This window comes from Staurois parvus, unplaced genomic scaffold (genome assembly GCF_062004578.1).
Source record: "Staurois parvus isolate SC_StPar_1 unplaced genomic scaffold, SC_StPar_1.0 ptg000165l, whole genome shotgun sequence".
NCBI classification, from domain to species: Eukaryota; Metazoa; Chordata; class Amphibia; order Anura; family Ranidae; genus Staurois; species Staurois parvus.
In genome coordinates this window covers 4,460,473-4,487,500 of record NW_028317961.1, presented here as the reverse complement: position 1 = coordinate 4,487,500, position 27,028 = coordinate 4,460,473, and the positions used below count along the sequence as shown (strand labels likewise).

General features: G+C 40.0%; 1 protein-coding gene across 25 annotated transcripts in view; it reads left to right on the top strand.

Annotated features, from left to right (window-relative positions):
• Nucleotides 1–27,028, top strand: part of EPB41L2 (erythrocyte membrane protein band 4.1 like 2) — a 296,017-nt gene that overhangs the window by 106,023 nt on the left and 162,966 nt on the right. For 20 of the 25 annotated variants that reach the window (XM_089676149.1, XM_089676147.1, XM_089676145.1 and 17 more), the window contains one exon: nt 23,418–23,908. In XM_089676149.1, the coding sequence (XP_089532275.1) occupies nt 23,432–23,908 (477 nt within the window). In that variant the 5' untranslated portion in view covers nt 23,418–23,431. Of the gene's footprint in view, nt 1–7,288; nt 7,446–8,414; nt 8,484–23,417; nt 23,909–27,028 lie in introns of those variants that run through there. The other 5 variants (XM_089676146.1, XM_089676143.1, XM_089676142.1 and 2 more) reach the window with 5 other exon arrangements.

Genomic DNA, 27,028 nt, shown 5'->3' with positions numbered 1-27,028 from the left:
AAATTATGGTAGAAAATAAGTATTTGGTCAATATCAAAAGTTCATCTCAATACTTTGTTTTATATCCTTTGTTGGCAATGACAGAGGTCAAACGTTTCCTGTAAGTCTTCACAAGGTTGGCACACACTGTTGCTGGTATGTTGGCCCATTCCTCCATGCAGATCTCCTCTAGAGCAGTGCTGTTTTGGGGCTGTCGCTAAGCAACACGGACTTTCAACTCCCTCCAAAGGTTTTCTATGGGGGTGAGATCTGGAGACTGGCTAGGCCATTCCAGGACCTTGAAATGCTTCTTACGAAGCCACTCCTTCATTGCCCGGGCGGTATGTTTGGGATCAGTCATGTTGGAGGACCCAGCCACGATTCATCTTCAATGCCCTTGCTGATGGAAGGAGGTTTGCACTCAAAATCTCACGATACATGGCCCCATTCATTCTGTCCTGTACATGGATCAGTCGTCCTAGTCCCTTTGTGGAGAAACAGCCCCAAAGCATGATGTTGCCACCCCCATGCTTCACAGTAGGTATGGTGTTTTTTGGATGCAACTCAGCCTTCTCTCTCTTCCAAACATGACGAGTTGTGTTTCTACCAAACAGTTCTATTTTGGTTTCATCTGATCATATGACATTCTCCCAATCCTCTTCTGGATCATCCAAATGCTCTCTAGCAAACTTCAGACGGGCCCGGACATATACTGGCTTTAGCAGGGGGACACGTCTGGCACTGCATGATCTGAGTCCCTGGCGGCGTAGTGTGTTACTGATGGTAGCCTTTGTTACGTTGGTCCCAGCTCTCTGCAGGTCATTCACTAGGTCCCCGTGTGGTCCTGGGATTTTTACTCACCGTTCTTGTGATCATTTTGACCCCACGGGGTGAGACTTTGCGTGGAGCCCCAGATCAAAGGAGATTATCAGTGGTCTTGTATGTCTTCCATTTTCTAATTATTGCTCCCACAGTTGATTTGTTCACACCAAGCTGCTTGCATATTGCAGATTCTGTCTTCAATTTTTTTTCTGGTGTCCTTCGACAGCTCTTTAGTCTTCACCATAGTGGAGTTTGGAGTGTGACTGTTTGAGGTTGTGGACAGGTGTCTTTTATACTGATATCAAGTTCAAACAAGTGCCATTGATACAGGTAATGAGTGCAGGACAGAGCCTCTTAAAGAAGAAGGTACAGGTCTGTGAGAGCCAGAAATCTTGCTTGTTTATGGTGGAAAATAAGTATTTGGTCACCTACAATTTGCAAATAAATTCTTTCCAAATCAGCCAATGTGATTGTCTGGATTTTTTTTCTCATTTTGTCTCTCATAGTTGAGGTCTACCTATGATGCCAATTACAGGCCTCTGTCATCTTTTTTAAGTGGGAGAACTTGCACAATTGGTGGCTGACTAAATACTTTTTTACCCCACTGTATATATGTATGTATATGTATGTGTGTGTGTGTGTGTGTGTGTGTGTATATATATATATATATATATATATATATATATATATTTTCACCTTTAAAACAAAAATTATAGTACATCATATGAACCCAGGTTGTTTATAAATCGGTATATGTGTACATGAAGGGATGCTCCTATTTTCCAAAGTAGGGTGATGTTTGTTGGTTTTTGTTGACACCAGATCACAAAACATTATTGATGCAGGGGTAACAGACCTGGCGCCCAGTGGCTGCAAGCTAGATTTTAGTTCTCCACCACCACGTTAGATTGTAGTAAAACCCCTGAAACCTTTTCTCAGTTCAAAAGGGAGATTTGATTTATCTTGGACCTGAAGCTCTAAATTTCTTCTTTCAAACTCAAGACCTGCATTGAATGCAAAAGTTTTTTCAAAGCTGCTCTCCATCAGGGAGAATTTCTGCCCTCTGTGGACATCAAGGAGGCGTGCTTGCATGTTCTCATTTTTCCAAAGCTTTCAATGCTACCTTCGTTTTGCTATGGACTGTCAACAATATCTGTTTGTAGCTCTGCCATTTGATCTATTTGCATGTACTCCTAGTGTTCACCAAAGTTTTGACACCTGTGCTAGATTATTCCTACTATGGAATGCATAGATACCCGTCTATTCAAGGAACAGTCAGCTCAACACTCTGTTAATGCAATGCAACAGTGCAGACCTTACAAAGGTTTGGTTGATCCTGAACCTCCAAAAATCAGTGCTGGAATCAACACACCACTTTGAATATATGCTCTAAAGTCCAGGAACTGACCAAATCTACGATTCTGCATGAATTTATTCTGGGCTTGGTGATGACCTCCTTCAAGGCAGTTGCATTTGTTCAGTTATTCTCCAGACCCCTACAACACAACATTCTGTCCTCCTGGTACAAATTAGTTCACTTTCTAGAAAGAATAATTCACCCAACACTAAAGACCAGACTGTCTCTGGCTTAGTGGATCAGGAATCCAGCTCTGGAGTAGGGAAAAATCTTTTCTCTCAATGTCATGGAAGATCATCGAAGATGATCAAGGATGCTAGCCAGAAGGGTCCTAGACACCATGTCAGGCAGGTGACTTGGCCAAAAGAAAAATATTTTCTCAAGATGAAAATTCTGGAGCTATGCGCTATTTGACTGTCTCTGTAACGCTGGACACCACAACTGGACGGTGACCCATTCGAACAACACCACAGCAGTGGCATACTTCAGTAATCAGGGAGGAACAAAAAGTCTGGCTGTGGCAAAAGAGGTAGAAAGAATTCTAGTCTGAGCAGAATTCCATGTTCCAGTTTTGTCTGCAGTTCACATACAAGGCATGGAGAATTTGGCAAGTAGACATAGACCATTGGCTGACTGTGCCTGGTCACAGAGGAATGGTCCCTACACCCAGAAGTGTTTCATGAACTGTCATGAACTACAACAAAATGGACAGTTTTATCACCAGATGCAGAGATCCTGTGGCGGAAGCAGGGGATATTCTGGTGAATTTGTGGCGTCAGTATAGTGTGATATAAACCTTTTTAGTTATCAAACTCCTTCCTCATCTCCACAGGATCAAAACTGAGGTCATTGCAGTGATATTCATAGCTCTGGATTGGCTCTGGTAGATGTAGTACTCAGATCAAACTTTACATGATACCCTGTGGGGCCTTCTAGATCAACCAGACCTCCTTTCTCAAGGACCAGTTTACCATCTTGCCTCACTGTTGCTAGCTTTAACAAGGGTCTTGCTGAGTCAATTTCAATACTTTTAAAAGCAAGAAGTCCACCTCCTGTAAGGTCTATAATTGCATTTGGAAGGCTACAAATAAAGCTGGCCATAGATGTGTTTTTTGTTTTTTTTTTCCCAGCCAGTTGCCGAAAGAAGAAAAAAAGAAAAAAAAAACAGATTCCTTTATCTACACAAGCAAGGTGGAGGGAGGAATCCTCCCGTCCCCCTGTTGGGAAATTGTATTTTGACAACAGGACCCAGCGCTGTCAGTGTACACTGAACAGCCTGCTGGCTACAGCCACTGATCAACAAAATTTTTCCAACTTATCTGTTTGATAGAAGTCAACCTAATGGGGCAGCCACACACAGATTGGTTTCTGCTTAACCACTGAAATATTGATCTGTCTATGGCCAGCTTTGGTTTCACCCCAGGAAATACAATGCAAGACAAATCTTAACCTGCCTACAGTATGGTTTAGATTCCAAAAATCACTAGTCTCTTATTTGGTCCAGACCTTTGGATAGGGTGTCTGCCATGTGGCTCCTCCTGAACAACCTCTTGTGACTCCATGGGATCTAAATTTTGGTTCTGAACATGAATGCACAATCCCAATGCACACGTTCCTGTTTTTAGAGTTGGCTGCATATGTAAGTGGGTGCTGCAGCAACCATTGGTTGGAACCGAGAGTAGTCAGAGAAGAATGTAGATCCACAGTGTGCTGGTGACATTCTTCTTCTCTAAGTTTGGTTCTGTCACTTTAAAGACCGCTTATGGAACCTATTAAGGGATAATACCATTTTTCACTCAATCACAAGGTTGTTTTTTTTTGCCATTGTCTCTGGAATATGGGTGTCTGTGGTTGTAGTACATTAGAAGGTTATTTCCTTTCATTGTCTGGATATAGTTTTATCTGTTTACCTGTCAGCCACTAATTTTATTCCACAGACCGGTGATTTGTTTTGTTTTTTTTTTTTGTCATTCCTGCAAGTCCCCATAGAAAAAACAAAAAAACAAAGCCAGCTTTTCCTTCCACCATCTCTCGGATCAGATGGATCATTGTTCAAGCTTATGCAATTTGAAATACATTGGTCAAGGGACTTTACATGAGGCAAATCACAAAACATTACATGGTTTTGTACATGATTACAAGTTTTATTGTTCATAATAAAATCATTTTGTACACATGATTACAGTTTCCATCTTTCCATAAATAGGCACAGTAAAATTCTAACTAAAAAGATGCTATTGAGCTGATTCATAATAAATAGACATTATAACAACATTAATTAATTACTGATCATGGTATTCATAATGTTATTTAACAGATAGAGGTGCATGATTGTATGGCACATTAAGACCAAAAAATTGTATCCCAGAACTCGACACGTTTCATGGATCATTGTCTGCTTCCTTTTGAAGTAGGTGCAAGATAAATTCTATAAATGGATAGATGGCTCCCAAAAAAGAAATTGGCGAGTAGCCTTAATACTTACAAATCAGCTCAAAATGGAACTCAGCAGTCATAGGTGCAGAAGATGCTAGAGGACGTCTAACCCAGGAGCTGTGGCAGCATAACCCACATGGACCAAAGAGACAATGCAGGGCAGACCGAGTGTTCATAAAATACAGATCCATAAAGTGTAAAGGTTCATAATTGCACCAACAACGAATTCTAACATTTTATCTGTGAAAAATATAGGAATATACAGAATATGAAGTTTATCGGTATCCATGTCCATAAGATGTGACCTATAAGTGTACAAACAAGTAAATTGTTAAAAGAGAAAAGAGAGCAGAAAAGATGTGGACAAGGTGTGCATAAAAAAGAAGAAATAGAGTGAAAGCAAACGTGTAAATAGAAGTAGGGGCAATGGGGAACTCTCCCCAAGGGAAACAACTAGATAGTGTATCGATTGTATAAAAAGAAGTCAAAAATGTGAAAAATTTCAGAAAAAAACAATATATAATAAAGAAAAAAGCTGCCATAGTAATATTACATATATTACATCAGGACTGCTTTTTGATGTTCTGATGTTTCTCTTAATGAACAATAAAGAAAACATGAGATCCTAATTGAACACTGCAGGATACAGTCTTGTATTTTTAGACCAGTGGTCTCCAAACTGCGGCCCGGGGGTCAAATGCGGCCCTTTGCTGGCTTTTATCAGGCCCTTGGGGCACCATTTCATCCACTGATACCAACAATAAGGCGTAATTCCCCCCAATTACACCAAACTAAGGGGCACAATTCCTTCCAATGACACCAATGATGGAGCACAATTCCTCCCAATGACCGCAACGATGGGGCACAATTCCTCCCAATGACGCCAACCTGGGCCACAATTCCTCTCAATGACACCATAAATGGGGCACTATCCCTCCCACTGTCACCAAAGATGGGGTATTGTCTATTCCCACTGACGTCAGGACATTTTCTACTCCTAATGGCCACAGTTCGGCCTCCCTAAAGTCTGAAGGACAGTAAACTGGCCCTTTGTTTAGAAAGTTTTTGGAGACCCCTGTTAAAGACCATAGGTCATGTGCATCTACTTTACGTCAGGCCACAATTGCCACACATCCTCCGCTCCCCCTGATCCTTTGCAGGATCCTGAAATAGAAACTCTTCCTTCTAGCATAGGATATTGCTGGGTAAACCATAACTTTGTAGCAGAGGCTGCAGAGGATTTTCCTTCTGCATTTTAAGAGGCACATGCTGCGGTGCACTCCCACTTGCCAGTCCAGTCTTCCTAAAGTCTGAAGGACCATAAATTGGCCCTTTTTGTTTAAAATGTTTGGAGACCCCTGCCCTAAAAGTAACAAGTCTGACACACTCCTGGGCAAAAACTTGCATTCCCGTTCTCCCGACAATCCCTGAAGTGGACAGTTGGCAGGTGGACTTCCTGAGTTATCAATGCTTAGACCCCGGGGAGTGGTCTCTGCAACCAGAGAGCTTTCAAAATCTCTATCACAGGCAGGGAATGTGGACAGCCTGGCCTCCAGGTTCAGTAAAATGCTAAATACGTTTCTAGTAAATACCCGAGATCCTTTGGCTTTTGCACTGAATGTTCAGGTGATTCCTTGGACTCCAAGCTGGTCTATGCCTTTCCTCCGATTCCAGCATAAAAGTGCTGCTTGTATACAGAACTGACAGAATTTTTTTGTTTGTTTTAACAAGTGCAAATTCTGTAACTTGCAGCAGTAACTTATCGATATTAATTTGATTTTTAATTCCTTTTTTTTTTCCTCTAATAATAAAACCGGTTTATACTTCTGTGCTGGCCCCTTCTGGGGTCCCCTGCCAGTGTTCCTGGCACCTCCCTTCCCTGGGGAGTGCCCTAATAGAAATCCACGTTCTATCAGGGCATGTGTGTGGGCTTGCTCCCAAGGTTCGCTGTCTGCATCTATTGACCTAAACAGCGTGACTTGACCCTGCTACCTTGTCACTGGCTTTGATTGACAGCTGTGGGGGCCAGTGAGGCCAGGAATTGAGGGGAGAGAAGATCTGCAGACGGGCACAGCATTGGATTGAATGAGGGCTCATGTAAGTAAAAGGTGGGTGAGGGGGGATACTGATACCCTAAAAATTTTTTTTTAACTTTAATGCATTCCTTTTTTAGGCTTTAAAACCACTTTAAAGCCTGCTGTTTCATTACTGCAGAACTGTACTTTATCTACTGAATTGTTAAAAGCTGACGTGATTTTATAGTTTAGGTTTGAACTTTAGAACAGTTTTCTTTTAAAGCCAATGCTTGGTATTCTTTCTGTGCCTTTTACCTACCTGGTTGTTTTGTTTTCTTTTTGACTAGGTTAACTTGATTTTTTTCATGTTGAATGAAGGTTTCAAAAGTCTTATTAATGGCTTACATGGATCAAAAGGTATCAATTTTGCTGAGGTTGATACAGTGAGAAGTTTTGATAAGCTGAAGCAGACAAGAAGCACGATCTCCCTTAGTATCATGTAACCAAAAAGAAAAAAACTTGTCATGTTGAAGTACTTTTCCTCTTGCCCTTTTTGTTTTTTTAAATTCATTGTACATTTGTGAAAGAGATGAGTTGAATGTTTCCCTTCTGCATATGGTTCAATTCCTCCTCCTCTGTTTCCAGCTATGTTAGTGCTTGGGTGGGGTCTGGTTCATTAAGTTTCCCATTCAATCTCCAGTGGCTTTGCTTTTGCTAGTCCACAGTCTTTCAGTTGCATGCGAGCAGTGTTCAGCTGCCTGCTGCCTTTACTCCAGAGAATCCGCCTTATCTGCATGCTGGGAGCTGCAATCTGTTCTGATAGCCTGATGCGCTAGGTAAATATTTCTTCATTTCCATTTAGTGCTCAGCAGTATGTCAAAGTTCACTGAAAGTTACAATGTCTTTAAGCCTAGGCTTTTGGTAAGAAGAAATGACTGATATTACAAAAGGACTAAAAACGTCTGCTCTTAGATGTTTGCAGTTTTTGTGATAGCTGTTTTGCTTGTTGTTAAAGATAGTGAGTCTTAAGTAAAGTGTGATCTAGATATAGTTCAGTACAGGTGGTATAATATATACAATATTATTAAAATATATATCCTTTCTCTGAGACTTGCAGTTTTTAGGTAATAAAAGAAAAAGATCAAGTTGTTTTTCCATAGTCCTCAGGGAAGTAATTTATAGACACTATGTGATGTAACCTTCAGGTACATGATCTTGATGAGACACTTACCTGGCACATTTTTGATGTTCTTGACTAAATTTTGGATTTCACTGTAAATATTTTCTCTTGTCACCCTAGTTTCGACCATTAACACAACTTTTGTATTCAGTAAAGATCATCCAACTGAAGGATCCATCCCACCTTCTTCCATTCTGTTGCATTGTATTTCACTGCTTAACCCTTCCTCTTTTTTGATTGTCTGACTTTTTTTTATCATGTGTTGATGTAATAACATGGCGTCTGTTTTTTCTTAGGATTCTTGCAAAAAATTAAAATTGCAACTAATATATTTGTAGCAGAAGCCAAATGACAAATCACACTTAAAACCTTAATGGATCAGACCTTGCTATTATTGAAGTAACAAAGTTTTTTTTTTTTTGTTTGCTTCTGCACTATTTAATTTTCTACATTTTTTTTTTAAAGTGGAATATTGCGGTTGTATCAATGTATTACTGAATGTAACTTTTTAGGAAGCGGTTTACAATTAGGTTTTTTTTTTAAATTCAATATTTAATGTTTTGTGAAGCCGTTTATAGATATACAGTTTATCTGTGTATTGACCACAGCCTATTTTTGTTTTTAGGGCAATCCCATATGGTTTAAGGAATCATTGATTTTATAAGAAAAAGCTGCCCCTCAAGATACTATTAAGGTGATGTTCTTAGTAGTGTGTTGTGAAAAGTATGTTAGGAAGTTTGGCAGTTATAATGCAAATTCTTAGTGCAAATGTGCCCTTCTTTCTTGTCCTACCTTCTAATATTTTCTGTTTCATTTAGATGTAGTTTAATTACAGACTCGTAATTTTCACTGCATATAAAGGATCCTATATGAAAGCTAAATAAAACCTGACTGAGCCAAATTCTCCTTATCTGTACTTCACATGCTCCTTTTCTCAGACACTGCAGCTCACAGTGGGAGGCTTTCAGCAACAGATACAGTGCTGTCCATTCAGAAAGCAGTATACCGCACTAGTTGTGGCCAGGTGCTGATAGAAAAACTACAAGCTGTTGAATCAGCAGTGATAAGGCCAATGGCCACACCCCCGTGACATTTTGCCATCCTGCTGTAGTGAAAGCAAGCTTTATCTACATGAATGGAAACACTGCTTTGAATTCAGGAGCAATGCAGCATCACTGCCACACATCACAAGAAGCTGCATTAGGAGGACTTCACTGGCAGGATCAACATGTATGTGTTAGACTTTGTAGGTGGATTATGATAAAACTGCAATTGCTGATGCACTTATAATTAAAGTGATATGAAGGACATTAAAAAATAAATAGGTTATATTTACCTGCTTAGCTTGGCTCCTCCATCTCTCGGGTGCCTTCTTGAACAAGCTGGTGACTAAGGAGGATCTCATACATGCATGCTTCCGTTGATTCCTGAGCCAGGCTGTGTGTGTCTATATATGAACATAGTGCCAGTAAGCCACGCTCCCAATCCCTCCTCATAAGAGTCTGACTGACAGCAGCAGAAGCCTTTGGCTCCACTGCCCGTAGGTTCTTCTGTGAAAACAGGAAGTGAGGGGAGTGGTCCTGGAGCTGCACACAGCACTGCAGCGGGGACATGGAGCCAGGTAAGTGTTTTGGGACAGAGCGAGGTAGGCCAGATAATTGCCTAGGGTAGCAGGCAAAAAAAGACATGTAAGTGGATGCAGGTGTAAAACAGCCATCCACTTTTTCCTCAACTTGTTGATGCTGGTGTCACACATACAGTATATGCAATGCCACAGGCAGGCCTTCTTCTGATAGCGTATATACAGTTGTGTTCAAAATAATAGCAGTGTGTTGAAAAAAGTGAATCCTTCTAATAGCTTTTATTTCCATACACACAAATGCATTGGGAACACTACACATTCTATTCCAAATCAAAACATGAAGAAAAATATATCAAATTTGTGTTGTTCCTCTAACAAAATTGAAGAAAAGTGAATATTAGACTGTTCAAAAAAATAGCAGTGTTTGTGTTCTTCTTTACAAACTCAAACATTCACTATATAAACTGAAAAATGTTTGAAGATTTTGCTTTCCTTTGAATCCCTTAATTAATATTTAGTTGTATAAGCACTGTTCCTGAGAACTGCTGTACATCTGTGTTGCATTGAGTCAACCAACTTCTGGCACCTGTGAACAGGTATTCCAGCCCAGGATGATTGGTCTACATTCCACAGTTCTTCTCTATTTCTTGGTTTTGCCTCAGAAACTGCATTTTTGATGTCACCCCACAAGTTTTCTATTGGATTAAGATCCAGGGATTGGGCTGGCCACTTCATAACGTCAATGTTGTTGGTCTGGAACCAAGATGTTGCACATTTACTGGCGTGTTTGGGGTCGTTGTCTTGTTGGAACACCCATTTCAAGGGCATTTCCTCTTCAGCATAAGGCAGCATGACCTCTTCAAGTATTCTGATGTATTCAAACTAATCCATGATCCCTGGTATGCGATAAATAGGCCCAACACCGTAGTATGAGAAACATCCCCATATCATGATGCTTGCGCAACCATGCTTCACTGTCTTCACAGTGTACTGTGGCTTGAATTCAGTGTTTGGGGTCATCTGACAAACTGTCTCTGGCCACTAGACCCAAAAAGAACAATCTTACTTTCATCAGTCCACAAAATGTTGCGCCATTTCTCTTTAGGCCAGTCAATGTGCTCTTTGGCAAGTTATAACCTCTTCAGCACGTCTTTTTTTCAACAGTGGGACTTTGCGGGGGCTTCTTGCAGATAGCTTGGCTTCACATAGGCGTCTTCTAATTGTAACAGTACTCATAGGTAACTTTAGACCTTCTTTGATCTTCCTGGAGCTGATTGTTGGCTGAGTCCTTGCCATTTTGGCTATTCTATCCATTTGAATGGTAGTTTTTCGCTTTCTTCCACGTCTTTCAGGTTTTGGTTGCCATTTTAAAGCATTTTCGATCATTTTAGCTGAGCAGCCTATCATTTTCTCCACTTCTTTATGTTTTCCCCTCTCCAATCAACTTTTTTAATCAAGGTACGCTGTTCTTCTGAACAATGTCTGGAATGACCCATTTTCCTCAGAATTTCAGAGAGAAATGCACTGTAACCAGCATGTACAACATTTTCTGCCTTCCTTCCTTAAATAGGGGCAATAATTGCCACCTGTTTTTCAAAGAATGAATGACCTCACTAATAGAACTCCACACTGCTATTATTTTGAACATGCCCCTTTCAATGAGTGATTCAATTACACAGAATCAGCAGCATGCATGTCATGACTGTTGGGTCTGTTGGATTTCTATTACTCTACTACACCTGCTAGTAAAATATTTGCCTTGTAGAAATATTATTTCTACCAAAATCAGTGATTAAATCAGATTAGTGATGTCTGAGTGCTATTATTTTGAACACAACTGTATGTGCTCTTTTGTTTGCTTGTGTTGGAAGTGCATTTTATAGCTTGCTTTCCAGCTTGGAGACCAAGCTTCAGGTCTTATACTAACTATTGCGAGTCAAATGGGTGCTGTGGTAGACCGGTATTGGCGATCGCTTAGATTACTATGTAAAACCAGTCCCTGTACTCTTATACCGTTTACATATATAGTGTAGCTTTTTCTCTTAGCCACAGGTTAGAAATGTTAAAAGATAAATTAATATATAAAATAAAAAAGATAAAATGACTAGATCAGAGCTTGGATCTTGGTCAGTGTGAGGGTCATTGTGAATTGGGCCCCTTTCATGTGGGCAATCCAATCAGGTTGATCGAATGGTCCATATATCTCTGTGGACTGGTTATGTCTGTTTACTCAACTGCAACTCAATTTATAACATTTGCATTCTGTTTTTTCTGAACTTTTCGTTGATATTTGGTCTCATTTAAAATACACCTATGAAAAAAATTATAGACCCTTCATTTCTTCGTAAGTGGGCAAACTTACAATATCTGCAGGGAATTAATGTATTTTCCTTGCAGTATAGTTTTACTAACATGACAAAATTGCGAATTGCACTGCTTAAAACAGAACCTCACCCAAAAGGGTAAGCTCGCTTTAATCCCTCCTCCTCTCTCCTCTCCCCTCCCATAGTTTGGTGGGTGAATTGATAACTAGTTTTGACAGGTACTCGCTGCCACTTCTGCTCGGATTCCCCATCCCCCCCCCGGCAGTCTTCTGGAACACGTCACAGGTCCCAGAAGACTGCGGGACCATTCACAAAGCACAGTGTGGCTTGCGCAGGAGGCAGTCTGCTGTGAGGCCTAAAGCAGCATAGTTGGCTGCACACAGTTAGGATGATGGCGTGGGGAACAAGAAGGCTAGTAGAAGAATCTGCCTGGGTGAGCATGGTGCTGGATACCTGGACAGGTGAATGTCCTTTTTATTAAAAGTATTTGTAGCTGCTGACTTTTTTAATTTTTTTATTCTTTTCCAAGGTGAACAACCGCTTTTAAGTGGTAGGTTTTTTTTTACCTTCTGTCATGAAGGGGTTAAGTTCCCTGCAGATCAAAATGCCCTGGTTGTAGATATGTGGAGGCTCAGACACCATTTCCTGGATCAGGGACACACCATTGTTTTTTGGTAAACCCCTCCCCCAAAACTGAAATTGTAGTTTTTGATGCCAGGACCTTTAGTTCACAGACCCTTTAACCACTTCCCGCCTGGCCCATGTATATAAACGGCTGGACGGTGACAGTGCGGGGTTGGGTGGCCATTTATAAACGGCCTCCCTGCACCCTACTTGTGCGCGCTCCCTGGGAGCATGCAGCACCACAATCCGGTGCCCGCTGTGTCCTCCGGACACAGTGGAACACCATTCGTCAGACGGGACCTCTGTGTGAGGTCCCGATCATGTGATCACTAATTGGCCAATCAGTGATCACATGCAGAGTAGTAAGCAAGATGTCACTTCTGACATCATTGCTTACTGCGTGTGAAATCTGTGAATGATCACAGAGGTCACATGACAAGGCTATTCACAACAGCCTTGTACCATGTGACAAGCTTTGACCAATCACAGCTCACACAGTAGTTCTCAATGGCTGCAAGAATGCAGCTAGGGAGAAGGAGAAATGATTGATTTTACAACCTTTATGGGTGTAAAGAAAAAAAAATCTTTATCACCCCCCACAAGTAGTACACCATGGTGACACTGTACTGCTAGGGTGACAGTATGCAAAAAAAAAAAACCCCCATAAATAATATAAAAAAAAAAGTTTAAAAATTGTTGGTTATAAACTAATTTGGGTTGTTTTTTTTTTTTTTTTTTTATTAAAAAGATAACGGAATAAATTTTGGCCAAGATTTATGATGAAATGCTATTTATTTGCAACATTTTATAAGAAAAACACTTTTTTTTTTTTTTTAATTTTTGGACTTTTTCATTTACATAGCAGTGGTGAATAAATACCACCAAAATAAAACTTTATCTGTCTCAAAAAAATGCTAAAAAATTCATATGGGTACAGTGTTGCATGACTGTGCAATTGTCATTCAAAGTGTGATTGCACTGAAAGCTGAAAATTGGCCTGGACAGGAAGGGGGTAAAAGTGTCCAGACTGGAAGTGGTTAATATCTCTTGAGGATTATATGTTCAGGAAGGTCTGCACACCTCCTGAATTGCATATATGCCTCCTGTGGGAATGGGTAGGACTGTGTATATGGCTGCTGTTGGAGAACTGCAAATGTCATATTCATGCTGCAATGTTGTTGGTTTTTGGATATTTATGGACTGGCCTGGTTGGTGAATATTATTTTAGCTTTTCTGTACTGACAGCCAGATTACAGAACTGTCAAAATATCCCCTTTTTCTGTGGTTATCACTGTAAATGTTTTATATAATTCTTGAGAGGTTTGCAGTTGCTTTACGTTTTCAGTGATTTACTGGTCATTTGTATATTATTGGGTTTTTCCTCCTATGTCACTGTATTGTTGGGGTTGGGGAAAAAGAGGATTTAATGTGGTGAATGATCGTATTAAGGATCTGCTCACCTGCTTGGAAGTTAATGTGTTACCGCAGACTGTGGTTCCCGGACAGTCTTTCCATTCCATGGAATTCCTTGGGGATGTGCTGTGATAACATGACATTTCATCACAGGAAGATATTGTTTTGGGTACCAGAAAAAGTCACATTACATTTGGGGCTGCAACATAGAAAAAATATTCACCTGTGATATATTTTGCACAGCTTTTCATCTCTATGGTACTTTGTCAAGATGACTTGATGGATGGCTTAGTTTTAATTGGCAAGTTTCATTATGTGGATAGATAAAATATAAAAATAAACACTTCCGGTCTGGAGCCTCAAATCAAATCTTGCTCATTTAACATTGTTGGGGCTGGTTATATCATTGTGGGAAAAATACCCCAGACACTGAAATGCAGCTATGTAAATATTTAGATTAACATCAGTGGTTTCAGCTATCCTCTTAGGCTCATGCTGCAGTCTGTAAAGCAGGATGTCATGTTCATTCTACAAGTTTTTATTTCCATCATTTACTAGCAGAATACACAAATCCAAATTTTGATGGTCCCAATACCCTTGACACTCAGCATGTTTGTATGTTATGTAGCATTTCTGCAGGCATTTTTACCACAGCTTTAGAACATGGCTGCATATTTGAACTAATCAGTGTGGGTAAAAATGGAGGATTTTTTTTAATTTAAATCAGATTTTTTTTTTTTTAATTATCAAGTTTATTTTAATTGCTTTTGGAGTAAAAATCTATCTAAAGATCATTTTCGATTAATAATTTAGTTTATTCAACATGAAATGGAGCTTAGTTATGTAGCATGAGGCTGTATATTCTGCATTGTTTAAATTTTTGGTAAACTCATTCAATGAATGCAAGCTGAGATAACATGCACTGCATTGATGCATTCACACAATTTCACAGTAAAACCTGAAATAAAAGAATTTGAGTAGTTCTCCAGCTATGTGTGATTAACCTATTAACCTAAAATCGGTTCTGATATCGCTGTTTTACTAACCCAACAGCTTAATATTCTAAAAAGGAAACCTTCATTTGGTTTGCAAATATTAAAGATTCTAACTACCTGCAAGAATGAGTCAGATTCCTTACATTTAAAGAGCACTTGTCATTTTAGATCCATCATGACAGTGCCTGTTAGTGGACATCCACTCACCTGCTGCCTCCACGTCCCTCACTTTGTTGTGTCACTGGTACATCACCAGCCATCCCATTAAAGTGAATGGGGCTATCAGCGGTCAGAGGAGGAGGTGCTGCGGTACAGATGATAGTTGCTCTTTAAAAATTATCATTTAAATCAAGCCTTTTCACTAGTGATTTAAATCAAATCCACCCGGGAACTAATCATTCTAATTTGGACCCTTCAGTGGCGCTCCAAAAAAAGCTACATTTGTTTAGGGAGAGCATTTCCAAGAGCAGGGACATTTGATAGTTCTACTGCTAGGCTCTCAGGTAATGGCATATATGGATTACCATGTGACATGTCTGAACAAATTTTAAGTAAGAAAGTGTTTTTGTTTTTTTTAAGTAATATGGTAATGTAACAACAACTGTCCATACTTTTAAGGTTTAGACATCTTTGTATTAGCCTTCCTGGTAAACCTGCTTTAGTTTTGGCTTCCTCCCACCGAGAAGTGCATTTGATCAAGCCATGTTGTCTCCATCAGGTGCCTGCTAGTACTGTGTACAACACTGTGGTCTGTGTCTTATAGGCAAGACTAAAATACTCTTAAATTGCTATGTATTATACGCAAGACTGACAATTACTAGTTCCTCAGAAGACTGCAGAAAAGAATACAAGTAAGTAGACTGCTGTTAGCAGTTTATCCTGAATTTTGACTTCGTGGACAGTATATCATTCTGAATGTGAAATTAATTGATATGGTTACATTGATCTTTTACAAATAATTAGTTTACTGTATGAACCTTATAAAAATAAAAAAAAAAGGTTTTACAGACAGAGATTGGTGCCTGGCTTTCAGTGGCAGAAAATGTCAAAGAAAAAAGGTTCATATAAATGTCCCTAACATGTAACTTAAAGCTAACCTAAAACCCTTTTCAAGCTGAACGCTTAACTTTATTTTTAGCTCCTTAACCCGAATACTAACCTTTGATATAAAACTAACTTAACCTTGAAAAGACGTTACTTACCTTTGCTAGGTGCCTAAAGTGTTAGCCCTGCAGTTTATTGCTTCTTTTAAGTTTTGGTAACTAAAGTTGAAGCTACAGAATGCTTTAAGGCTTTGATCACCCAAGTGCATTGTAGGAACATGTGCAAAATTGTGTACTTTCCAACAATGCAAAATAAAAAAACTGAGCTACCTCTTTACAGAAGTCTAGCAGTGGCAATAATTCTTAATGGCACCCCCATACATCTTGCAAATGAATGTGCCAAAACACATGGTACTGCAGTACCATGCAGATTGGTGAGGCGTGATTTTGAAATTGATGCCCGCACCTTTTTTGCATCTTTTTCACACATAGGCAGCCCTTTCAAATCAATGGGCTGCTCTAAACACAACACATGGGAACGTACAAAAGAGCGTGCATATCCTGGTGAAAGGAAGCCTTAGCTCGATCGGGCAGTGATCACAATATCTCAGGTACCACCAAACACCACTGATATTGCTTTGGAGCACTAATTGGTCATATTTGTTTTTTCGGGGGAGGGATTTTCTACTGAAGTAGGAAATTACAGTTTTCTGTTTACTGTCTACCATTGCCTGAACATCTTACTGATCTTTCCTTTTGAAAATGTTAATATCTTTTCTTTCATGCTGCTTCCATGCATGACTCTTGTTTACTATGTAATATGTTCTCACAAAGCGATCACTTGGTATCTGGGCCACTCATGATACCAAGCACCACAATCTGCTGTGTTCGGTGAACACCGTGTTTTCAGAGTGCGCCACTGCACATCCCAGGGGAGTGCCTGGGGAAGCAGGTGACCAGCAATAAATATACTGCTGCTGCTTGGCAAGTGGTTAGAACTGTGGTTACAGCAGTGTCCACATGGAAAACCGAGACCCTAAGCAAGTAGGCTGTGTTACAGTAAGTGAGGGTTTACAACAGGTTTTTTTTCTGCCATCTGTGTCCCATTGGAGAGATTTTCCTTCATTTCTGTCCCATAGCCAAAACAGGAAGTCAGAGGAAACGCCTGCAAAAGTTAAAAAATCCCTGGTTTTCACAGAACTATTGGCCCCATTGGAAGACTTTCCCTTCAATTACAGTTATGTTGACGACCCGAAATTTGGGATTTTATTTTACTTCCACTTTTTGCTGAAAGCAGTAAACATGACAAACAGAGGATCAATCTCCCTAACGCACAGAGAACAATAGGTCTTCTCTACTCTACCCGAAAGTGAAAAAAAAAATCCTTTAGTTATATTTAAAGTGCATCTGTGGTCAAAATGTATAGTTATGTTTTCAATTCCACACTGTGTTTCAATTATATACATATAAAGCCATCACAAATTATACTATGGCCAATAACTTTTCTTAGGTACATATAACATTCTATCCACGAGTAGACTAATGCCCAGAATCTTCTGCGGAACGTCTACATATGAAATATGAGATACCTGCTTGGATGGCTAAAGAGAGATAATTTTCTGCTCTCCTGTTTATGCCAGCTAGGGGGTGTAATATACCAGGCGACTTGTCTTAAAGTGAGCTATCCGAATATGTGCTTCATGTTTGTGTAATTATTTCCTATTTGGAGATATAAAATTATATGGAAAACTGTGTTTTAAAATGTAAGTCTTTTTTACAACTCCCTAGAAGGTCTTTTGAAGCTTCGTGAGGGCTTGGTTTATGGTCTTACGATATCCCAGATTGCGAGCTAACAGGCATCTAGGTACCAGCTCGGATGGGGGTTTTATAGTCCTGACGCCCTCCCAATGAGTTTGCTGCCTGTGATCTCTGCAACAAACAGACCACATGTCACTCAACAGAGAGGGAGGGGGGATGTTGGAGGAATCTGATTTGGGGGAGAGAGAGATACAATATGGAGGGGTTTGGAGCAAAATGGATGACCGCGTCAATCTCTGTGTGCAAGATTGAAACATTAAAGAAGCATTTTTTTTTCTCTCCTCTCTCTTCTGAGTTCTCGTTTTTATTTTCTGCTTTTTCTTCCATTTCTGTTTGCTTGTCTGCAGTCTCGGTCGGGACGGCTCTGTGGCGCTGAGTCCTCCCAAGGTCCGATCATCCTCTCCGCTCCCTCATCGCCCCACAGCTGTACCGCATTAGCCCTCTTCTCCGGACACACCGCCCGGGGGCAACGGTCCAGCCGGAGTATCTGTGCATATTCCAGGTAGAAGAGAAGTCTGGAGAGACACAACTTGGATTCTCCAATCAGATCACCAACAACCGACTACTCAGCGCCACAGAGCCGTCCCGACCAAGACTGCAGACAAGCAAACAGAAACTGAAGAAAAAGCAGAAAATAAAACGAGAACTCGGAAGAGAGGGAAGGAGATGAAAAAAAAGGCTTCTTTAGCATTTGTGCAGCCGTTCTTTGGTTGTCTCAGCTGGTATAAGGTGGATATCCAGCATTGCTGAGTTGCTGTGAAGCCGGGTGGAGTTAACACCGAGGAGCTGTCCTTTTTGCTGTGAGGGTCCCACGGCGAGGTCTGGAGTCCGTTTCAGGGTGTAACGAGTACCTGAGAAGTGCCTTATCCCCATCTATTCCTAGATGACCACTAGTGCCCTACTGTATACCATTTACATGCACATTAGTGTGCGTCAGGTGAGTGCAAGCGCACCTCATTTTTCCTATCCACAAGGAGTCACGAGCACCTTATCTGTTTGAATCTTGTAAGGAGCAACCAATACCCGCACACACTGGATGATATTAGCACGGTTTTTTAAGGAAGACTAATTTGTGGACTATTATATGTTTATGTTGTGTGTTTATGTCACTGATTTTCGTCCATATAGGATGCACTATTGTCACTTTATAGCGCTCTCTGTTAGCGCTTTTTTCACTTATCACTTTATATTGCTATTATCGTTATTTTTAGCGCTGCAATTATGATATAGATGCTTTTAAGGATTTAGAGGTTTTTTTTTCTTTTGCAAGCTGCTTTACTGTATTTATTTATTTAGTCTAAATAGCGCTTGCTTGAATATCAATTTGGGAGGCGGAGTCAGTACAGGAAATAATTCTGGTGGTCAGTAAGGAACCATGGGCTATCTAGTCTCATGTAGAAATGTTATGTAAACAGCAGAGGAGAAGCTGCAATGCATGCAGGGAATCTTTTATTGATTTGTGAAATATAACTGTATTGTTCTGTATTGTTCTTACAATACTGATGTTATACAGTAGAAGGAAAGTGCATGCTGTAACTATAGAACTCCACTTGAAAACCAAGCATTTTCTGGCACGTTTTGTTTACAAGTTTAAATCTGTATTTTTTTACTAGAAAACTACTCTAGAACACCCAAACATATATTTTTATTTTAGCAAAGACCCTAGAGAATGAATGGCGATCGTTGCATTTTTTTCATGTCAGATGATATTTGCACAGCGTTTTATCGAACACAATTTAAAAAAAAAAATGGTTTAATAATGTAAAAAAAAACCCAACAAAACACAAATACCCCATTTTTTTTTTTTTGTAGAATATGAAAGAGGATGTTAAGATGAGTAAATAGATCCCTAACACGTCACCCTTTAAAATTGCACACGCTCCTGGAATGGCAACAAGCTACGGTACTTAAAAAATCTCCATAGGTGACACTTTCAAAGTTTTTTTTTTTTTTTTTACAGGTTACCTGTTTAGAGTTAGAGGAAGTCTATCGCTAGAACTATTGCTCTCTCACTAACATTCGCGGCAATACCTTATGTGTGCTGTGAACACCATTTATGTATGCGTTCACTTCTGTGCTCGAGCACAGAAAGATGGGGCGCTTTTAAAATGTTTTTCTTTTTATTTATTTTCTTTTTTATATTTACAGTCTTTTTTTTATTTATATATATATATATATATATATATATATATATATATATATATATATATATATATATATATATATATTTTTGGATCACTTTTATTTCTATTACAAAGAATGTAAATACCCCTTGTAATAGAAATGAGCATGACAGGTCCTCTTTAAGGAGGGATCCTGGGGTCCAAAAGACCCCAAATTTCTCCTTTCCGTTTAACTCTTTCACTGCCAGGTCAGTACGGTGTACGGAACTACAGCACTGCTTCTAGCTAGCCAGGTCCATATGTCATACGGACCTCCATTCCTCCTCTGCTATAAGCTCATGGTCACTTCAGTCCACAGTTAGAATTTAATTTATTCAGATAAACATGAAAACATTTCCTTCCTTCACCTTCAGTGTTTCTTGTCATCAAATTCTCCTCAACAATAAACTGTAGCTGCTGACTGAGTAGATCCTGACTTCCCAGGATCCAGCGGTGTGCTTACTGCAGCTGGGTCCTCCGGCTGTCCTCTGTCCCCAGTGCCGGCGTCCTTAAGTGTGGGCACCCGGCTGTGACGGCTTGCGGCTTCACAGCCGGGTGCCCACTGCGCATGCACGAGCAGCGCTGCACATTGTAATTGGTCTTCTGAGACCTGCCACGTGTCCCAGAACACTGTGGGAGGGAGGATGACAAAGGAGAACTTTTGCTTCCAATAGCCTCGGCAGTCAGAGGGGAAGTGGTAGCGGTTACCTGTAAAGATCGTGCACCTACTCCCCAAAGGTACCAGTTATTCATGGGGAGTGGAGGACTAGTGCTTAAAATGGAACTTCCCCTTTTGGATGGAGCTCCGCTTTAAGGTTTAAATTATATGGGTAGCAAAAAAAAACAGGCAGTTGATCCATGTTTTTACCTCCCTGATAGCACACCCACAAAATAACATTGCAGCTGCTTACATTTGTATATACAGTATCTCCCGGAAGTGAGTACACCCCTCACATTAAATATTTTATCTTTTCATGTGATGACACTGAAGAAATTTCTTCAGAATTTCTAACACTGAAGAAATGACACTTTGCTGCAATGTAAAGTAGTGTACAGCTTGTATAACAGTGTAAATTAGCTGTGCCTTCAAAATAACTCAACGCACAGCCATTAATGTCTAAACCGCTGGCAACAAAAGTGAGTACACCCCTAAGTGAAAATGTCCAAATTGGGCCCAAAGTGTCAATATTTTGTGCGGCCACCATTATTTTCCAGCACTGCCTTAACCCTCTTGGGCATGGAGTTCACCAGAGCTTCACAGGTTGCCACTGGAGTCCTCTTCCATTCCTCCATGATGACATCATGGAGCTGGTGGATGTTAGAGACCTTGCGCTCCTCCACCTTCCGTTTGAGGATGCCCCACAGATGCTCAATAGGGTTTAGGTCTGGAGACATGCTTGGCCAGTCCATCACCTTTACCCTCCGCTTCTTTAGCAAGGCAGTGGTCGTCTTGGAGGTGTGTTTGCGGTCGTTATCATGTTGGAATACTGCCCTGCGGCCCAGTCTCCAAAGGGAGGGGATCATGCTATGCTTCAATATGTCACAGTACATGTTGACATTCATGGTTCTGAATGAACTGTAGCTACCCAGTGCTGGCAGCACTCATGCAGCCCCAGACCATGACACTCCCACCTTGACTGTAGGCCAGGCACACTTGTCTTTGTACTCCTCACCTGGTTGCCGCCACACACACTTGACACCATCTGATATTTTGCAGCAACATAATAAATAAAATGGATACAGGCTACATTTAGAAAAAACTATGAAGGCACCACCACATATGGAATCTTCAGTTTTGGGGTAACATACTGTACACCTTAAGCATAGGAGAATAAGATTTAAATTTTACTTCTGTGCATGTAAAGAAAGCCATTTGTATTTCTCCATTATACTGCTGCTGGATAAGGACGCAAGAAATGATGTGAATAATCACCTCCATCCCAGCTCCTATTCTATAGCTGACAGATACTCTTTATCTGTGAAAACTTTATCCAGGGCTGGTATTACGCGGTCTCTCCAGATTCAGGATAGGATTTTTCCTTGAAAGGTTTCTTTACATTATAAGTGTTTCTGAACAATGGATACAGTTTTGAAATGAAGTAGTGTATACTCCGTTTCCGTTGGATGAGTTCTTTTGGGAGATACCAAAGACATGGTATACATTAACAAAACACAAGTACATCCCTGAACAACCATGGTCTTCTGCATTTTTTAAAATTAAAGTTGTGAGCAAATTGAAATATGATTGCGGTAATCAGAGAAAATAGGACAATATTTAATTGCTTTCATCAGGGTAATCGCATACAGTTTGTGACGTATTGGAGGACTCTGTCCTTATTTTTATTTTTTTTTGTACCTTAATGAATTCTCTGCATTAAGGTAAAAAAAATTATATGAAATCCCTCCCCCCCTTTTCCTTCCCAATACCCAAACACTTGTTTACTCCTCTCACTGCTCCAGAACTGTGCCAGATGAAGCACCACTCTTCACTTCCTGGTCATAGTCACCTTCTGTTTTCAGATGAACTCTGTGAGGAGAGAGTGAGGGCTGTGGCTTACCAGTGTAGTTTGTGTGGTCGCACAGAGCAGGTTAGTATAATCCCTTTTTTTTTTTTTTTTTTTTTTTAAACTTTAATATAATTTTAATTACTATAATTTGAACAAAGCAAAAGGTCTGTCTATTTAAAATGGAAAAACCAATTTGGATACGAATCTAAACCAGTCCCCTTTTTGGGATACACACATTCACACACTCATGCGCAGAGATCTGGCACCTTGATTGTGTAAATACTGTTCTATGAATGGAGGAAAGGTAATGCCTTGTGATGTTGAAGTCCCAGAAGACATTGCTATCTTATATAACTGGTCATGGTGCCAGATCTTTGTCTGTTTACACATTAGATATTTTACTGCATCATTGAGAGACAGCTGGTTCCCTGTGACATAAAGACTAAAGATGGTGAGTGCGGGTACAGCACCTGATACAATATCACATATGTTTAAGTAATAGAAGAAAAAAAAAAAAAAGGTGGGGGGGGAGAAAGAGGGGAAATGTAAGCAAATATTTTGTTCTCTTCACTTTTCCTACATAAATGAGTACATTTAATGCATACCTTCAAAGTTATACATTACTTTTAGTTCAAGTCCCACAGTGTTGTGTTCCTAAGACTATTGTAAAGACAATTGAACAATATGCATATGCTGCCTCAATAGTGTTTTCATGAACTGTGCAATTTCTATATCTTTCATTGTGCTTCTTATTTGTAACACAAGCACTAGAAGCCTGCAAACAAGTCTTTATTACAAAAACCATCTGTGTAAGTAGTTATGTCTAGGAAACCATTCTGGGAAACAAATTCAAATACCTTCTTAAATAAATGTCATGTAGCTTATGTCATAAGTTTAAACTTAAGTAAAGTGTATTGACGTCATCAATTGACTCCCAGTTTCCTTTTTTATTCTACAGCTCCAGTATGCTTCCTTCCTCCCCTTCAGTGTGCATCATTTTATCAATAAACATCTCCAGCAACATGTCTGTTTAGAGTATTACCACTGGATAGTTATGGAAATTGTAGTTTTCCTTTTGTTAAAGACCATAGCAAAGGACTCTAGATACTGTACTTGCTGTTCTAAACTGAGTGACTAATATTGTGCTTTTGCCATTGCAGCGTAGACCGAGACCATGACAACTGAAGCAAGTCCTGGAGTTGAAGTGAATGATTCTGAAAAGCCTGAAAGTAAGAATGGACCATCAGGAAACTCAAATGGAGAAGGTCAGCAAGCAGAAGAAAACACAGATATAGCAGCTGACAGCTCTGAAAATAATAACCCTGGAGAGTCAGACCAAGCGAATGCAACTGAAGATCCCTCTTCCCCCAGCAGTCCTACAGAGAAGAGCCCAGGAAAGCTGAAAAAGGAAAAGGAGGCACATGAAAGCAAAGGAATTTCACGCTTTCTCCCACCATGGCTCAAGAAACAGAAATCCCTAAGCCAATCCGACTCCAAGGAGGATAACAAAGATAATGTGGCAGAGTCATCTGATGCAAAGCAGGTGAAAGATGAACAAGTGAACAGCCATGATGAAAAATCAGAAGGTGATAAAGCTGGGGAGGCAGAAGCAGAGAGCAAAGAGGATAAACTACCAGTGTGCAATGCAGAGGTCGGTGTATATATTTTCTTTATTTTCCCTTGACCTTTTTGTTTTAAAGCTGAAGTTTAGCTATAAATAAGTCCCTACAGATTTAGCCACATTACTTACTTGAAGAAATCTGAACTTTCAATGCTATAATGTTAACAGCTTCGGGTCTTAGGCAGAATAGTAGTACTACAGATGGTCCAGTGGAGGCACACAACCTCCATGGAGAAAAGTTTTTTCATTGCTTATGCTGCGTGTAACATGATCTGGGAATGGGAAGGGGGGTGGGGGTAGTCTGATCAGTCACAGGATTCTCTCCCTCATTGTGTTACAAGCATTTTTACCTTTTCTCAGTGTAGGAGGAGGAAAGGGGAGCATGTCCCCTTGTCAGACCATTAAAGCTGAATTCCAGGAATCCAGCTTCTTTGTAAAAAATGAAGGCATACTATGAGTTAAGTCCAGCGAGGTGCATGACACCTCCTGGGCTTATCTCTATTATTTATATCTCACAGCTTTGTAGTACTCTGGGAAGACCTCTATCGCCATAGTTCTGGCAAGGCAATGCTGATCCTTCTGAGCTATGCATCTTGAACGGGAGAGTCGGTGTAGCTGCTGTGATCACCCCCTCCCCCTCCGCCTGCTCAATTACAGAAGCTATGTATTTTGTGAACACATTCACAAAATACAAAGGCTTCTTTGAATGGACAGCAAGGGTGGAGGGGTGGGCATAGCTGCTCTGTATGCCTTTCTCTTCTCTCACAGCCCTGAGTGTCTAGAGTGTAATTCCTGGTAGAACAATAAACCTGTCAGATCTACATAATTGAGATAAGCCCAGGGGAGGTTATGCAGCTCCTTGGACTTAACTTATAGTGTGCCTTCACTTTTTACAAAGTGGCTGAATTCCTGGAATTCAGTTTTAATTTTTGTAAATGATGTAACTAAATCTGTATGGATTTTTTTTTTACCCACAGCTCTAAAGCACACCTGACAAGGATCCAAAGGGTGCTAAACAGATTCCAGTACTGCGATGCATACAGAAAGAGGTGCTTGCACACACATCTGGTTGTTTTCTCATGCACCCTAGGAGTCCTGAATCCTACAACACCTCCCTGCAGTGTAGATAACAGGCCCTGCTCTCTCCAAACTTTGCAACCTACAACGGCCTAAGATATTCAGCTGCTGAAAAATAGAGTATGGGCATCACTTGCAGTGCTGGTGCCTGTTGAGTACCCTCTTAAGGGTGTATTTTAATTATAGCTGAAAAGGGACAGACTACCCAAAACATATTTCAGTTGTAAGTGTGCATAGGGAAATCAGTAGGTTCTTATTTCTATTGAGAGCTATAGCATTTTGCATGCCAAGGCTCTCCCTATTACTTATGTTCTTATTTTTTGACAAAGGAAGAGTCTGTATGCCAGACTGTCATGTTAAGTGAGGATTTTTTTTTCTTGTCCATGTAATATTGTAATAAAGATGATATTTTATATAAGCAAGTGGGGCACTTGTCAATAGCAACCAAGCAAGTTTCCTTCAGTGGGAAGAAAGAAGATGAACTTTGCTTGCTATGGACAGTTTGGACATGTGTTTCATATCCTTTTATATGTCCTCCCTTCTGTGTTTTTTTTTTTTTTTTTTTTTTAACCATCACCCCCTAGACAGCAGGCAGAATTTGAACTACCCAACCCCTATTTGGGCACAATGTATATTTCACAATCCAGTATAAGCATCACAGATCAAATTGAGTTGTAATATTAGTGTTTTTTTTTTTCGTTTGTTTTTTCCTCTTCAAATTGTGTTCTTAAGAATAGATTCCTCTTGACTGAGAAGTTGATTTAGCTGTTCTATAGTATTTTGTTCATAATTGCTTCCACCAGTGTGTTTTTCTGTGGGTTTTTTTTTTTTTTTTTTTTTGCATCAGCTTGGCATCACATTGAGGCTGATCTGTAAACTGACAGTGCCCTTTTGATCATTTTTGTTTAACCCAGCTTCATGTTCAGTCCAACAGTTCATGATGACCTTCTACTTTTCATTTCACTGTCAAGTTGCATAGGATATACTAGGTGAATTTTGTAAGCCCATGGTGCTTGCCGTTTTGGTGCACTGGTATAAAGAAAAACATATTTTTTGTATTATTTTGTCTGAATCTGGAGTTTTTCTTTAATAATATTTTATGTGTTCTAACCATATTTCCAAAATCCTTGTAATCACAAATTTACCTGGCTCCCGTTTCTCTGCAATTTCAGAAATAAGATTTTGATTCGCTCCATTTAAACCTGACAAAAGTAGCTGATTCTGTGCAGGTGACCTGTTAGAAATGAGTTTGGAGGGGAGGGTATGATCTTATTCTGCCTACACTGCTGTGTAGTGCTATTCTTTTCAGCCTAAAAAAAAAAAAAGAAAAAAAAAAGTATAATCTATGTGCACAGCATTAGGTATACAATGGCACTGTAATTTCTTTCTGCCAACATTAGGTTAAGATCGCATTTGCAATGTCCCTGCCTTCTTAAACATTAATTGCTTACATTCTCCTTTGCATACTTTCAGTTTCTCCATAGACAATGCCTTTTTTTTAAAGCTTCAAACCACTCCTTTTTTCCTATTGATCTTCTCTAAATGTCAAACTTTGAAGACAACCAGTTGTGATGTGGTTTTTGAAAGAATCTGAATCTCTTAATTGTACAGTACAGGACACAGGCTTGATATTCATAGATCCTGAATTATAGGCTGGTACCTTCATGTGACTGAAAACTGACAGCTTCTGAGGACACACGTCCTGAGCGATTCCCCATAACCCTACCCCACTCCTTAAGTACTCAGTTTTTTGTTAGTGTCCTAAGGTGATGGACCTCTTCTCCCTGAGAAATCACTCTTGGCTTAACTAGTTTTTTTTACTTTGGATTCTGCAATCAGTTTTTCAAACAACCTGTCTTCTAATACATGGGCAGCACAATGGCTAAATGGTTAGCATTTATGCCTGGCAGTACTAGGGTCGTTGGTTCGAATCCCAGCCACGGCACCTCCTGCCTAGAGTTTGCATGTTCTCTCTGTGCCTGCGTGGGTTTCCTCCGGTTACTCCGGTTTCCTCCCACACTCCAAAGACATGCTATTAGTATGTGTATGTATGAATGTGAGTTAGGGACCTTA